Here is a 16,401-nt window from a genome sequence, read left to right on the forward strand (position 1 = left end):
TTTTATGATATAATGATATTGTACCACCGTTCATAAAAGATAAGCGTCGTCCTGAAGCTTACTGGAGCTGCTGGATGATGAGCTCCTCCTCATTGAGGTACTTGAGCCTCTCCTCCTCCACCAGGAGACGCTGTCTCTGCAGAGGATCTTCCTGCTTCCTCAGGGCGTCAGCCACGCGCACGTTGAGCTCTGTTTCTGTTCGTTTGAGAAGAGTTCGCACTGAATCCTGGTTCTCCATCTGCACACACACACACACACACACACACACACACACACACACACACACACACACACACACACACACACACACACACACACACACACACACACACACACACACACACACACACACACACACACACACACACACACACACACAGTCAGACATCAAAAAATAAACACACACAGGCCTTTAATGTATTTTTTTTTGCAGATCCTGTTCTAGGCTCACGCCTGGTCAGTAAAATCATGAAATCTTCTATTTTAACAATAAAAACCAGAGGGGAGAACTGGAGTTGTGAGACATAAACACAAATACATACAGAGACTTGTTTTGCCGTGTCCTTGAGAGGGCAGGCTTATTACTTTACAGTGAAACCTTCATTCTGCACAGCCTTTCAGCCAGTTTCAGCCTTCACGCTGGAGTGGACAGCGTTTTCTGCAAAGCACTGCGAGACGCAGCAAGTAGCTCTGCAGTGTCTGTAGCATGTGCATACATTATTTCTGCCAACACACAAAGCTGGGATGCCCTGAGGAAAATGAAGGATGTCCATGGCAGACGCACTGAGCGTGAACTCAGCCCGCGCTCACTATGAAAAGAATATTATACAGGACTCGTGCATGTAATACAACTCCCTCAGATGAAATCACCTGGTAAGAAAGAAAAATTAATAATTTATCGACCTTATGCTTCTAGGAAGCGAAGCAAGTCAACAATACCACTAACATTTATAATTATCCGGCAGTCCCCGTTAAACTTCCCGCAGCAGAGACGAAGGAACACTGAAAAAGGGGGAGAACAGCACGAAACTGAACTAAAAAGATGGATGGAACTAGAAAAAAAAATACTTTTGTTGATTTAGATCTTTTATCTTGCACAGCTTCCGTCTCTCCTGCTCGGTTACCTGTCCCTCCTCTACTCTGTATAATTGATGAGCCACATGTAAAATTAAAGCTGCTGGTCAGTGCCACAGGCAGACAGTCGGCCCAGGTGCACAGGCCACATTTGGACTGTTAACTCTCTGAATACGACACTTGCCTTGACTGTTTGGTTCAACGTCTTACTGCTCAAGAAACCTGTGTCAATGCCGCTGCTGCAGAGCAAGTAGAAGCATGGAATTCTCATCACCTCTGGCTTCTGTTTACTTAATAGTTTGAGAATGGATTGATAAAAATGTGGATGAAGGAATAAATCCAATTCTCAACACACGCAAACCTAAGCCCAAAAAACTTTTCCACGTGGCACTTTCTCTAAGAATGTATCCAATTCCAGAAGCTGAACAGCAGTGTGAATTTTCCTCCTTTTTCATTAGTAATTCTCAAAAGAAACAAAGCCTTCAATGCGTCACGCTGTGCAGCTATGTGCTATTAACTGTAGGTGCAGTATTGAAGTGAAGATCAAATAAACATAAAAGAAAAACTGCTCCTGCTTACAGTACGTGTGTTCAGATACTGTATGACCTTCAATACCAGCTGTTAGGATGAGAATGAAATGGGATTTTCAGATATTGAAGAGTAATTGGGGCTCAGTTTCTGGGGCGGGTCATCTCCATGTAAATGACACTTCACAGCAATCGTGACTGAGTTTAACTCAACCCAGAACCATCGTCCTGGTTTCTGTGGAAAATCCACTGAGCAAGCTGTCAACACTTTGACTGTGGACTCAGGTGAGTTAGTAATAGTAACTGTTCACAAGAGTTGGAGTCTGCCGAGTCAGCGGGACAGACAGACCTCATTTTTAAAAATGTTATTGTCTCGGATTAGAAATCAGATTATGCTTGCTGTTAAATGAACTGTAAATTAAAGAATAAAATCAGAAACACTTGCATCTGGTAGATTATTTCTGTTGTAACAATGTTATTGGCAATAATTCAATGTTGAAAATCTTTATTTCTTTTTTCTCTAGTGACATTTGTAAGAGCAGCTGTGGCTCCAAGTTTCCTAAGAATTCTTTTTAAAGTGTAGTTGAAGCATTGAACAGTTGAAAGCAGAAAGATATGATCAGAGCCAGTACTATCAGATTATTAGTATTGGCTGATATCAAGACAGAACTTTCATGATCCGATACTTACATTGCTATTTCTGTATTGCGAATATACATATAGTATATTAAAGCAGCATCTAAGTTGTTTAAAGCTAAAAGCTTCATTGAAAGAAACTTTGCTCAACTAGAATTATTGTAATACTCACTTATACAATCAAAATTCTTCTCAGAATTAACTTTCTTCAGTCACAACAGAAACAAATCACATTTCCACTCTGTACTGTCTTATAAAGAGAACGTATTTATTTTGAATCTCTCATCTCCTTAAACCGGTATAAACAACTTCACCTGAATTGCAACAAGAAATTCAAAACCATGACTCCCGCTTAAGAGTGAAACAGTTGGACCAAAACGTAAACTATAATAAACCACAACATAAAGAGTAAAACCGATCATAAGGTCCCAATTCCACTTCAGAGTGGCTTAAACAGGTTGGCTTGAAAAGTCCTGAGAAAAAGTGCAAATACAATTAGAAAAAAAAAAATTCTCAAATATAAAGGCTTCTTCCTTACAATATAGCATCTTTGTATTTCAAATCTCAGTTCCACTTAACGTGGTATAAACAGTTTGACCTGAATTGTCGCAGCAAATTTGTTGGCTCAGTGGAGCCTTCTCTTTAGTTGTTGTCGCCAACACAGCGTACTCCGCTGCGTGTTTACCTTTTAAACGTCTTATCAAATCAGTAGTGTTAAATGAAGCGCTGGCTGTGCTAATATTACAATTGGCCGTTGAACTGTTTCCATTGTCTATCTTAAAATACTTCCAGACTGCTGACATGTTATCGCTTGTGCTGCGTACGGCGCGGTAGCTATTCCTTTGTTCGTAGCCGGTCGCTAACGGGGCTCAGTGGACAGCCGCTGGCGTAACAAAATGTTTGTCGAGGTCAGGTGATGAGATGAACTTGCCGATAACTGATCATTTAAAAATAGTCATTATCGGCCCTGATCCGATATCCACCAACAGCTCTAGTTGAAAGCACTTTGACATTTCTAAAATGTGGTTAAGACGCACTAAAATCCACTATGTAACTAATTAGTTAGCCAGATCAGGGCTCATCAACTGCTTTAAAAACTGAGAGCTAAGAGTTCAAGGTCTTATGAAGGGATACGTGTTACAAACTTCCTGGATGATTAGATTTTTATACATTGAGGGGGGTCTAATCCCAAACAGCAGGTAACTGCCGGCTCGCAGGGACCTCATCACTATTCTTGCTCAAGACAAAAGCTACTTGCACAATGAGATCCGATCCCACTGAAGCTCTATTGCTCCTCTAACAAATGCATGCCACTTCACAATGAGGCACCATTTTATAAAGGAAATAAACAGACTTTCTAACAATATAAGATTCATTGCTAAGAACCATTGTTACAAGCAAAAATTACATTAGCAAACATACATTTCCTTCCTTTTTGTGCTTTCGGCTCGATCTGATTTAATAACTCCGACTGCTGTTCACAAATGCCATTTCACTAAATGTATTAACCTTATTCTATTTAATTTCTTTTCAATCTGAGTTTATTGCACATTGTGTTGTGCTAAACGGATTGTGGCGTGTGTCTATCTGCGCCTGTTTGATTCTACGAAAGTTTGTGTTTAATAATTATTATGGTTTTAGAAAAAAAAATAACAATTTCCTCCTTCTTCACTCTCACACAAGACAGCAAGCTGCGTTAGGAATAGAGGAGTCCATGCAAATGAGATGTAATTTATATGTAAATATGTGTAAATGGTGTAAATGCTGCAGAGGGGCATTCAGCATATTGTGCAGGCAAACAGAGCTGCATTCAGAGGTCTCAAATATTGAACAACGGATTAAAAAGAGAAATTACGAAAAAGGTGATGAGATTTTTCCCCAGTTTAACGACACAAATCTGCACTTTTCTGTTCAACAACACGCTGGTCAGTGTATACCTGTGTCTTGCGCAGTTGAGTGAGCTGTTTGCGCAGGTCGTTGGCGTTTTGCTGCAGACCGTGCAGATGGAGCTTCATCTGCAAGCGGCCCACGCTGTTCACATGGATGGCGTTTGACGGCGGCGGCGGCATCAGAGCTAGAGGTGCCGACGGCGTGTGAGCTGCCAATCACAGAGCAGGACATGAGGGGGGGTCATCGGGAGGTCGTTGGGAAGCAAATTGGTTAGTGTGCCGGACTGTGCTCTGGTGTGATTTTTGCAGCCAGCCAGCCAGCATGACACACACACACGCAGAGTACATACTATAGCACACACACACACACACACACACACACACACACACACACACACACACACACACACACACACACACACACACACACACACACACACACACACACACACACACACACACACACACACACACACACGTTCAGCAAAAAAAGGCTTAAAGAAATGTACATATAAATAGAAAGACTAGGAGCACCATATTCACAAAACTAATTGCCCACTAGGAGAAATGTGAGCTCATGCTATTAGTAATCCATAGAAAAGTGTAGTTAGTGTATTTAGTGTTGACACTTGTGGTCACCATGCTGAGACAGGGTTTTGTGAGTATGGCCACTGACCTGCCAGATATTCAACCATACACACTCACAGAGGAGTGACCAGTGTGTGTGTGTGACAAAGAAAACCTCTGAAAATCCCAAAAGGGAAAACCAAGCAGAAGGTCAAAAGGTCAGAGACGGGACAGGGCGGGTGGGGGGTCTGCTCTCTTGGAAAATCAACCAGGAGGAAAAACATGAGAGGACACACTGCCAGCAACAGCCCAGCAACAGCACACACCCACACGGGGGCGGGGAGGGGGGGGGGGGGGGGGGGGGGCAAGGAGCCATGAGAGATGTCTGACGGGGGGAAATAAAAAAGGGTGATAGAGTAGGAGATGCCAACTACCTTTCTTCTTCAGCCGTCCAGCTGGAATATAGAAAGAGTGAGGCGGTTACCAAGAAATAAATGAGAGTGATAAAGAGAAGCTAGAGAGGGAGAGGAGAGTGCTGAAAGTTTATATTTACAGAGTGATGAGAACATTTTTATGGAGACAATGAATGAGGTGACAGCTCGGTCTTTTTGGCCAATTTGTGAGGAAGCTTGAATGACAGCCGTATCCTTGCAATGACTCTGAGACGATGTGGCCACACAAGACGCTTGTTTGCACCGAGATTGTGCAACGAATACATGAACGAGGGAAGAACAAAAAAAGAAAAAGAAATCCAAAATGGGGATGAGAGGACTCAAGGGAAAAGTTGGACTATATCAAAGGGGTGCGTTCAGTAAACATGAGATAAACGTTCAGAGAAAATCATGTCGGTTTTTCTGAAACTTTGCGCGGAGGAACATGTGCTTTGTGACTCAGATAATAGCGGAACAGTTGTGAAAAACAGAAACAAACAAAAAGCTCGATTTCCACGCAGTCGAGAGAGATAGTGAGGAACTAAATCTCCCTTCTTCTTCAAAGCTGTCTGTCTTATTACCTCACCCTGGAGGTTATGTTTGTGATTTTGTACATTTCCGTGTTTATCTAACACCTTTAAAAAAAAGCCCCAAACTTGTTAAAAAAAATATTTTCTTATTTTTGACAGAGCTCCGTCGGCATATCCCCCCTCAATTCATGTGTTTGCACTGCGCAACCCACAAGAACTTGAGATCAAATTAAAATCTTCTAATCTGACAGAACAGGATGAGATGCTCTCACATGGATTCAACAACATTGTGCTCGCAAATATCACAATTTCTTTAAATTTTTATACTGCAGCTGTCATAACAGAGACACTTATATAACATTTCTCTGAATATGATTCGCCTCATTAGAAAAACAATTAATTTGGTTGTAATTGTAATTTAGAATGAAGCAATTCATAGTTATATATTTCTTCCCAAAAATTAAAATATAAAAGAATAAATCATTTCCGGGAAAAGGTATCGCCCCTGACCCTCAGATATCGCCTCCTGCTACACCCACATTACGTTTAAAACAAATCCTGCTCTGTTTCCCTGTTGACAGTGGTTTCTATGATCTGCTCTAAGAGAGGGATCTATGGAAATTAGCAAAACTATCCGTAAAGAATCTATATGGAAGCAGGTTGAACATGCATACAAATGATTTTGTAGCTATGGCAACGCATATCTGCATTACGTGTGGCAGTAGTTTAAAACGCAGTGTAGAAGGCATTTTATTTTGCCCATTAAAAAAGAAAACAGCCTCTCATGGAGTTTCCTCTGGAGCTGCAATAATTCACATAATTAAAAGATGAACTGACAACATCAAGTGAATTTTCTAACCCGAAATCCTGATTAAGTGGAGGATCTGATGTCCTGTCGTGTACAGATTAGAATCAGTGGGATGTGGACTGGCAGTCAGGCTGTGGCCAGCATGTTTACTGAGCTGAGTTTATGAGTTGACAATTTGTTTTCTTCCCCTTCTTCAAAAATTAATCAAACTACAGCTGTGAGATAAAAAATTACTATCTCAACTACTTGTTGATGCAGCTTGCTGGGCGGATACACAGTGTGCCATCCCAAGCTGTTAAATTTAGATGCTTTAGTCTTACACAGTGGTCACAGTTGTGGTTTTGTTCTTGTGTTTGGGATGAAAGCAGAAAAAAATAAAGGGACAACTTAACACACACGGGCATTTTAACCAAACAAAATAAAAAGCAGCTGATGTGACATATTCTGCCACAACAATGCTGAGTACCGAGCTAAATGCAACACAATGCATGCTGGATTGTTGCAGTGGGAGTTTAACAAGCTGAAAACTCTCCCTCAGCCAATAAAATATATCAGAGTCAAAACAGCACCCGTAATATCCCGGTCATGCACAAAGGTTGCTGCAAGGACACGGTGCTTCTAAAATCCATCACTTCCACTCTTTGGTCTGTGCTGCCTTAAGACTTCAACAGAACTTTAATAAAACTGCACCAAAGTACGTGCGCAAGCGACCAAGGCCTACTTTCATTCTCAGTCTTCCTGTTTGGTGCACATCAAGGTGTGGCTGCCTGAATCCAAACTAACACAAGTGGATCACACTATTGCAGAAATCAAACCAGAGTGGACACGACAAATGTGTCACTATTAGTGTATTTGTATGGATTTGTGTGCAAAGGGAAGATGCGGGAGTAGAAGTATCGCTGCACAGCACATAGATCACCACGGGGAAAAGGCAGGGTTAGTAACAGTTGGGTACACGGGTCAGAGTCACGCCGCTGTACTCACTTCCAGTGGCGGAGCCGTCACTGTTGGTTTCGGTCTTCTCGCTGGAAGAAAAAGGTAATGGCCGTGAAAACTCCGTCCCTTGGTCCGGAGGGCAGCCCGCCATCATGCAGAGACGCAGCAGGCCACATCTGAGGATCAACGGCCACAGGGCAAGGCAATTACAGTGCTAACGCTAACAGCACCACTCCTAGACTCTATCAGACTGATAGACTAATAAGTTCTCTTCTTGTTAATGAGGCCCTATTGTGTCCGTGATGATTGAGTGTCACGATAACAACAGTCAATGCAAGAAACTCAAAATCCTCTGGAAAGCCATCTTACACATCTCAGAGTATCAGTGCATAAATCAATAGCTCTGCAGCCTGCAGCTAATGTGTCGGGCTCTGTAGTTGTGCAGCGCTCACACAAAGTAATGTAACACTCCATTGGTACGGCCCTGATAATGGCCCAAATAATAGGCTGCTGCTGTTCCTGCCGATAATTCTGCCTATGTGTCTGAACTGAAGCTGTATTTGGGACTTTAGAAGACTAATGGGGTGTAATGGAGAGTCTTACGTGCTATCGCTGTCCGGTGCTCTGGTCAGCACACTCTGGACCAGGCCGGTCAAGCTTGCTATCTGCTTCTCCATGGCCTCCATTCGCTCCAGGCGATGATCCCTGGAAAGAAAAGAACCAAACATTTAATTGAGTTGAGATAGTAAAACAGCTGGTTTGGATGCAAATGAACAATGAATTGTTTATTTGGGTCGTGACACACAGGGACAATAAAGGACCAGTTAGACACAAACTAGTCACTTTTGAAGCCAGTGGCCATGGAAAAATTTAGAATAGAATAAAGAAAAAACAATAGATACATGGCATTGAAACTATAATAATAATAATAATAATAATAATAATAATAATAATAATAATAATAATAATAATAATAATAATAATAATAATAATAATAATAACAATAATAATAATAATAATAATAATAATAATACATTTTATTTGTAATGCACTTTAAATTTGATAAACAAATCCCAAAGTGCTACAATAAAAGCAATATAATATTTATATAGAAGGCATTGGGAGACACTATTGTAGCATCATAAACTCATACTGACCTGCTTGTGTCTGAGTCCTGCCCAGATAACGAAGAGCCAAACCCAGACGTGGACCTGCCGCTCTCCCCGGGTCCAGCTGTTAGACACAGAGGCTCAGAACCGGAGCTGGGCCGCGACTTGGGGCTCTCCACAAACACAGAGGAGGCAGAGTCCTTGCGGAAAGTCTGTCTCACGGGTGACGCTCTGGGTGAGCTGGAGTACGAGTCCCTATCCCTCATGGGCATGTCAGGGATTTTTTGAGGGGATGAAGGGGGCATGCGAAATCCCATGCCCAGAGTGGCTGAGGAGTAGGTGTCGGCGTACAGCGAACCTCCAGGTTTGTAAATAGAGTCCTCCAGGTCTCCCTGAAGAGCAGCGGCTGAGTAGGTACTCAGGGAGCGCACAGAGCCACGGCGGTAGAGGCCCGTGGAGACAGGAAAGCTAAAGGGGTCTCCGATGGCGGCTAAAGACTGAGTGGAGGCGATGCTCAGACGGCCCTCGTGCATCAGGCTGTAGGGATCTGCATACAGCCCCTCGTTTTTCATCAAGGCCATGTTTTTAGCCGAAACCTCTTCATCTGGCTTGACGTCACGGCGCTCCAGGATGGCACTGGGTGAAGGGGACAGGCCGGCGTTGGCACCGTGGCCGGCTGACGGGTGGTGTGGATGCCGTGCCTGCTCGTGCTGGGAATGGGATCCGGTGAAGGACGGGGGGCGGCCCCCGCTGTAGGAGAGCCGCGAGCGGGAAGGTGAGCCAGAGGCCGAAGCTGAGGATGATGGAAGGGTGTTGAGGCGACGCGTCGGGGAGGAGTCACGAGAGGAATACACCATCTCCCTCTGAAAGGAAGCAGAAGGGACGAAGGTTACAATGGAGGCCTGCGGATGAGTGTGCTTCCATTCCCATGTGTCAGCTGCACATGAAAGTGACTTAGCTATGACAGAGACATGGGACAGGCTGTCACAGCCGAAACAACATGATGAATTTCTCCAAAGACCAATTATTGGTCAAATGGCGGAACTTCCTCATTTTAATTGGTATTATGTTGGGTTTTTTTCTATGAGAAAATGAAAGTAATTGGTATTATGTTGGGTTTTTTTCTATGAGAAAATGAAAGCTCTGTAGCCAAGAGGAAAAGAATTCAGGAGGTACCACATGACCAAACAGAATAGGCACAAATCTCTGTATCTGTTTCAGATTGATTGACTTCATTCTTCACAAGGAGACCAGCATAATGCATCCATGTCTGCAGTTTTCTCTGAGCTTTGCAGAGGATAACATTGTTAAGCGTGGCCCAGCACTTTTTTTTTCAAGACACCTCGGCCTCTGTTTTGCTTCTCGAGTAATCCGTTTGGGATTTAGCTCTTTTTGAAAGCTTTCAAAAGCTAAAGTAGCCCACTTTCCTTATCACATTATCATTTTATTGCTTAACTTATTGTTGTTCTCTTCATTGGCCTCTCAGCTTGTAGCTTTATAGTATAACACACAGGAAATACTGGAGCGTGAGTGAAGAATTTGTGCTGCTGGTCCTCGGTGCCCGGGGACAAATAGAGATACTATATGTATATATGAAAACTGTATGGACACAATTTAAAAAAAAAAAAAGGATCAAAGCAAATAAAAAACACAGCTCAGAAATGAATTTGATCCACAGGACAGCCTCAGACGCACAAATTGCAAAGGAGCGAATAAAATTGCAGATGCTTGTTAAGATGCCGCTTGCGTTTAGCCTCCAACAGTCATACAGAAGAAATGCATAGAGCATCTCATACCCAATCATGTCGTATTTTCTGATATTGAATAGAGCTTGAGGGTGTGTATAAATGTAGATATGCTTCTGCAGATCGTGGGTCTTCTTCTTTTTCTGTTGCTTGATGCAGGTTCAGACACGCATGTGCACAAGCACAGAAGTTACCCAGCAGAGTGAGCACACACACAGGACTGTATACAGGCACACTCGTTCTTCACTGCCTGTTCGCGTGGGTAATAGCGGTTGTATTCTCAACAAAGTGTGAATAATGCAGATGGTGAGCAGGTTTTGTACAAAATAATTAAAAAAAAGATCTCCCTCAGGATCCCTTGATCTCTACTGAAGCAGAAATAGCTTTGGATGTTAAAATATGATCACTTTTACAGAGGGACGCCGTTCTTTGGTGTGTACCCCACAACAGATGGCCTACGTGAAGATAAGGAAATCATTTCCAGAAGGAATACCTGTCAAATTACAAAAATAACAAAAAAATAAATTACCTTGCCAAAGAGGCACACCACTCATTATGTGAAGGTTTGGCATTACGAAGGGCTTTCCTTACAGCTCAGTTGTAAAACTATAAAACAGTTGTGACCCCCCCCCCCCCCCCCCCCCCCCCAGTTCCTTCCTGCTCACCCTGAGGTCTCCGTTAGCCAGGTGTGCAGCTGCAGGGTAAGAGGCGTAGATGGGTTCTTTGCGGTAGATCTTGATGATGCTGCGGTCCTGGATGTCCCGGACGTCCTCCAGCTCGTAGAAGACATTGCGGGCCTCGTCTTTGATTAGGATGGCCGTGTTGGGCGACTTGAGCATGCCCGCCGTGAGCTTCTGGGGGAACATGTGCACGATGAGAGCGTGCAGCGTGTCCAGGCTGCTCAGCTCGTGGGTGATGTGCACCCGGCGCGTCTCGTCTCCATACTGCAGGAACAGGACACCTAAAAAGCGGCGAGAAGCGAGAGGGCTGATGAGTCAGGAGCTGGTGCTTTCAGAGGGTGGACACAACAACAAGCAAAAGAATTCTGTCAAACGTGTGGCACGTTTTTGTCAAGTATGACACAAATGTTCTGCCTGATAAGATTTGGAATACAACTTTTATCTTCAGAGGTCAGCATGAACAATCGCCGACAGAGTAACAGATCAATTCTCTCCTTGATGTAAGATCGTGGGGGCTGGGTGAGAAATTCACAGCTGAAGTTTAAATATGCATGCGCAGGTTAGATTCGCACGACTATTAAGTAAAATCGCTTGAAGCTCAAAGAAGCCCCCCCCCCCCTTGAAAGAAGTCATTTGTTAAATACTTGCGTTTATGGATAAGGATGTGTCTGATGCCTGACTAACCTGAAAATTCATCTTCATACACCATGGGACAAACAAAAAGAACAAACAAAGCAAAGAAAGACCAAGAATTAAAAGTCAGGTAAAATGAGTGCGATACTGCAGACATATTGGGGAGAGAAGAAAACAAAGACAGTAGTTAGTATAAAGACAGAGGGGATAGGCAGGCCTGTGCTTTTCTTCTTCTTATTCAGTTTGTCCTCATTATTCACAGCACCTTAGTTTTACAGTCACTTTTAAGTTTTATCTCACCTGACGAAACACCTTGGGCTTTAATAGTCTACACCTGCCTCACAGTCATCCTCTATCCATTTCCAAGGCTCTTTTGTTGTAAACCTGTCCGCCGTTCACTCTGGATGTGACACCCAAACATGTCAACAGCCTCGTGTGAACCGACCATTTCACAGTCATGAATAAATGAAAAAAAAAAAAAACACTGTAATTTGTTGTTACATTCTGAACAATTGCTTGTAATGTTCCTGTAATTACATCTGTTGTGATAAAAGTCACGAGACCGATTAACCAAATCTTTGTGACTGTAGGTATTTTGTTTTTCAGCTTCTTTTACTTGCCTACTTGAAATCTTTACTTTTTTTCTCACTCTGAAAGTAGGACCTAGATTACTTTTTTAAAGTCTTTTGTCTATTCTTTAAAAAAAAAAAAAGTGATGTTTCGGTTTTGTGAAAATATCAGCATTTTCATCACGTATACTCTGAGAGGCAACAAAGAAAAACTTTTAAGTTTAAATTCAAGGTCATTATGGCACTATTTTACTGGTCCAGCCCACTCAAGACGGCCCTGAACTGAAATGTGTTTTTGACACTCCTGATTTAGAAGATAAAAATTATTTAAATGGAATGGATAGATATTAAAATAAATATGTATTGTCAAATTCTCTGCATTATGAAGATACTACAGGTTACATACAGATGCATCTAAAAAAAAAAATGTTTTTAAGTTTTATGACTTAATTCCGCTCAAAATGTATAAAATGAAAGATTCAAGCAGCCTTGAAAGTTTAATTGTGATGAGAATGACTTAAAGTAAAAAAAAAAAAGAAAAAAAATCTGATCTTTTGAAATTCCATAATATTATGAGGTCTTTTATTTAAGAATTAACAATATGATAAACAAGATAATTGTGAAACTAAAAATGTTAGAGATGTTTGGTTTAAGTATAGAAGACTAATTCACAATATTGATCTAGAGGATTGTTTAGGTGCTCTTGTAGCTGACAGGTGGTTTCTGCCTCAGTCATGTTGCTGGGCAGTAAACTCTGGGATAACAGGTCTATATACTGGCAAAAAAAAACATTGGTAAAATTTAAGAAATCTCCCATGCTTAGCCTAGGTGGAAGTCAATTTAAGAAAAAGTACTCCTGACTCCCATGAAGCAGTACATTTAAACTAAAACTGATATGTTAAATGTGGTAAAAAGAAAATACAAGACTCCATCTCCTCCCTTGCAAGCACAGATGCTGACATCACCAGCTACGAGAGGTAAAGCGACAGCTGCAAATCTGCCTTGAGTCCGGGCAGCGTGTTGTGACAGAGCCTGCCACAAGCGCTTCGGATCTTAACCTGGAGATCGTAGCTTATTCTGGCTGGCAGAGCGGGACAGCGGCAGGCTCTGGCGAAATCGGTTCATCCGGTTGAACCCGATGGGAATGTCGGCTTCTGACATGGTCTCCAGGGATTCGGCCGAGGCGAAGGAGAGCTTGGCAGCCTGGTCAGCGAGCCCGGACTGGGTAGACTGGGAGTGGCGAGGGCTGCGGCTCTGCAGGACGAGAAGACACACAAGGATTTACGGAGAGGGGAAACTAAGGCGGAAAGAACGGATTGGACAGGGCTGATGGAGCAACACCAACTGGAACCGAGACAGTGAACACACAATAAGACACAGTACAATGAAGCACGTAACAAGATTATGAAGACCTTGACAATGGTTTAGCTACCAGCCATTCACTAAAAATTACCAGCGTCACCGTATCTGACATCAGCTGAATAGTGGAGCCACAAAAGAAATATAGTTGTACTCAAGTGGCACAGTACTCCAGGGCGTCCGCCTTCATGAATCACCTACGGTGGTGCAGGAGTGAGATTAAGCCTGAAAGTGTGCTCCAGCTTAGCATAAGTTATGTCATGTTTGCTCAACTTTGTACACTCACCACACGGCTTCATCCAAACTCCCATCCCCGTGCAGCTATGAACTTTAAATGAGCGCTTGTGGGATGGGAGGAGACGCTCATGCAAATCCCAGCCTGTCACTGTGGGTTTATCCCGCTGGCCTATGCCCAGGCGTCTCTCACTGAAAGACTGTTAGCACAGCTGGGGCTGAGCTCACTGAACTGACTCCCTGATCCCCCACCGCTGCAGCGTCTCCTCCAGCTCAGAGGCTGCAGTAATGAGCTCCCACAATGCTTTCTGCTGATTGTTTGGATGGCAGGAGCAGACACATCCTTAGCCACAGTACAGGAGCAGGGCCCGCTGCCTCCTCTTTGCTCCATGACCACAACAGCTTCCCCATTTGCAAGGCTTTCCTCCCCTCCTTCCTCCCTCCACGCTCGCCTTTCAGCGCCCGAGTCAACCTACAGCTCGGATCTGACCCGGCTTTTATTAAAGTGGTAGTTAATTAACGGGAGACTCTGACAGAAGCAACACAGAGGGCAGTCTCTACGCTCACTGACTTTCAGCTGTGAGCTGTTTGAATTCGTTCATTAACACACAACACTTTACAAATTACACACATATATCCATTTATAGATTTTGTACTTGGGAAATATGCCAGGAAGCCACGCTGCACATGGGAAAGAGGGGCTACAGCGAAAGAAAATCCATTTGTTTAATCAAAAAGTGTCTGAAATAAATACAATTACCTTCTCAGTGTTGATAATTATATCTAGAATCGCAATAAATGGATCAAAGTGCTGTAATTTAAATTATAACTTGAAGGCGTTGTATTCAATGACTAATTGGATTTACAAAAAACACGTGGCATTTGGCCTTGAAACCTAACTTGGTCATGTTTAAGAAAAATCGTACTTCAGTACAGAGACTTCCTTTGAATGACACTGATATCAGAGTGACCCTGACCTCACACACAGATCCTCAGAAACATGTAATAGAAACATGAGCGCTTTCACTTCCGAGGCTACATTACTACTGACAGAGGAGCTTTGTTATTTAGATCCACATGATATCAGAAGAAAGCCACAACATTTACATTAGACCGTGAGCTACTACCAGAGGTTCTACATGCTTATCACTGATGAGGATCTGACATAAAACAACACCGATCCATCATTAGATCGCTTCTTTTCTTTGAATGAAGCAGTAAGATGGACTGCTCTTCCTGCATAACGTGGTCTTGAGAGTTCTCAACATGATAACAATGCAGAGCTGCAGCTTCAGATGCAACCCTCTCCTATACAGTTCATCTGTGGGTTGCTAGGAGCTGGAGTCAATTGTCACTGATCCACAGTAAACATCCTGGACAGCTCAAAAGTCCATGACAAGGTCCACACAGAGAAAGCAACCCAACGTGCACGTCTTTGAACGGTGGGAGGGAACCAGAGAAGTACGCGTGGAAAACTAACTCACTGAAGAACATGCAAACTCCGCAGAAAGGCTCCGAGAGCCCATAATGAAACAGGCGATGTCAATAGTGTGAGAAGTGGAACTCAACGTGACATCACTATGCAAGTTGATGAATTAAGATGATATCAAGACATACTCATACAACCCGGTGGGATAAAAGATTTCATTCAGTTGAGATTTAATTAATTTATAAACACGTAATTAGTAAAGAACTTCAAAACCAATCACTAACTGTTACTGTACACTAAGGCAGCACAGGTTTTTCAAGTGAAAACTCAAAACTTTTGCTGCATTTTGGGGATCCTTTTACACGACTTTCAACTTTTTGAAAACGGCCCCCAAGGTGGAACTTTTTGAAAATGCACCGATTCAGGGTGAAACAGGACTCCTCGAAAACACTCAGGCTCAGTCTGGATGCAGATGTAAATATGCTGCTACTTCATGTGTACACCACGGCCATAGTAAGTAGTTCTTCTACACATGCGTGAGTAAATGGACAATAACAACAACGGCGGCCTCCAGAGTGTCATGATTCCCAGTTCATATTCTCCTGCGACTTGGTAATTTTATTATTGAGTCATCAACAATCCAGGTTGGTTGTCTGTCGATACCAACGTCTGTGTACTCACCATCATTATTCATTATAGCGTATGTTCTCGGCGCATGTGTGTGTGCGTGGTTTCATTGCAAAAATAGACAACAGCACTCACTAGTGGCACAACATGCTAACTACAACATTTCCAGCATTTCTGATGTTTCCAGGTAAATCGACTGAGCTTTCAAAACGTTGCTGTATAAATGCGAAACTTTTGTGAAACAAAAACACAAAACCGATGCGTTTTCAATGGAAACGTTGTGTAAACGCGGCCTAAAATACTAAGAAGGTTACAAACAGCCAGCGGAAATAGAGCAAACACTTTTGAAATTGAACATTAGGTTCTTTTTGTCCATATAGTATCATATATAATAATATACACACACAGAGTGATAGTAGGGGTGCTCAGTGATACTGTTGGCAGACAGTGTCGGCGCGCGCACAGAGAACTGTGATGCTGACAGATAACCCCCACCGAGTTTTCTAATAGGGTCATTTATCTAAACTGTGGCCACACCAAACAACAAAGCACACAGCAGCTCTGCAGTGTGTCACCCTGTGGCCCCGCTGGCCTACAGTGGGACATCAAGAGGGAGTA

General features: G+C 42.9%; 1 protein-coding gene across 1 annotated transcript in view; it reads right to left on the reverse strand.

Annotated features, from left to right (window-relative positions):
- srcin1a (SRC kinase signaling inhibitor 1a) overlaps window positions 1-16,401 on the reverse strand; it is a gene marked incomplete at both ends in the record, with an annotated part of 123,141 nt that overhangs the window by 19,940 nt on the left and 86,800 nt on the right. The window contains 8 exons of the mRNA XM_080487248.1: window positions 63-238; window positions 4,175-4,335; window positions 5,128-5,148; window positions 7,447-7,574; window positions 8,002-8,103; window positions 8,556-9,370; window positions 10,918-11,213; window positions 13,193-13,388. Of these exons, the coding sequence (XP_080343374.1) occupies window positions 63-238; window positions 4,175-4,335; window positions 5,128-5,148; window positions 7,447-7,574; window positions 8,002-8,103; window positions 8,556-9,370; window positions 10,918-11,213; window positions 13,193-13,388 (1,895 nt within the window). The remainder of the gene's footprint in view (window positions 1-62; window positions 239-4,174; window positions 4,336-5,127; window positions 5,149-7,446; window positions 7,575-8,001; window positions 8,104-8,555; window positions 9,371-10,917; window positions 11,214-13,192; window positions 13,389-16,401) is intronic.

The sequence above is a fragment of the Lipophrys pholis genome, assembly GCF_963383615.2.
Source record: "Lipophrys pholis genome assembly, chromosome: 19".
Taxonomy (NCBI): domain Eukaryota; kingdom Metazoa; phylum Chordata; class Actinopteri; order Blenniiformes; family Blenniidae; genus Lipophrys; species Lipophrys pholis.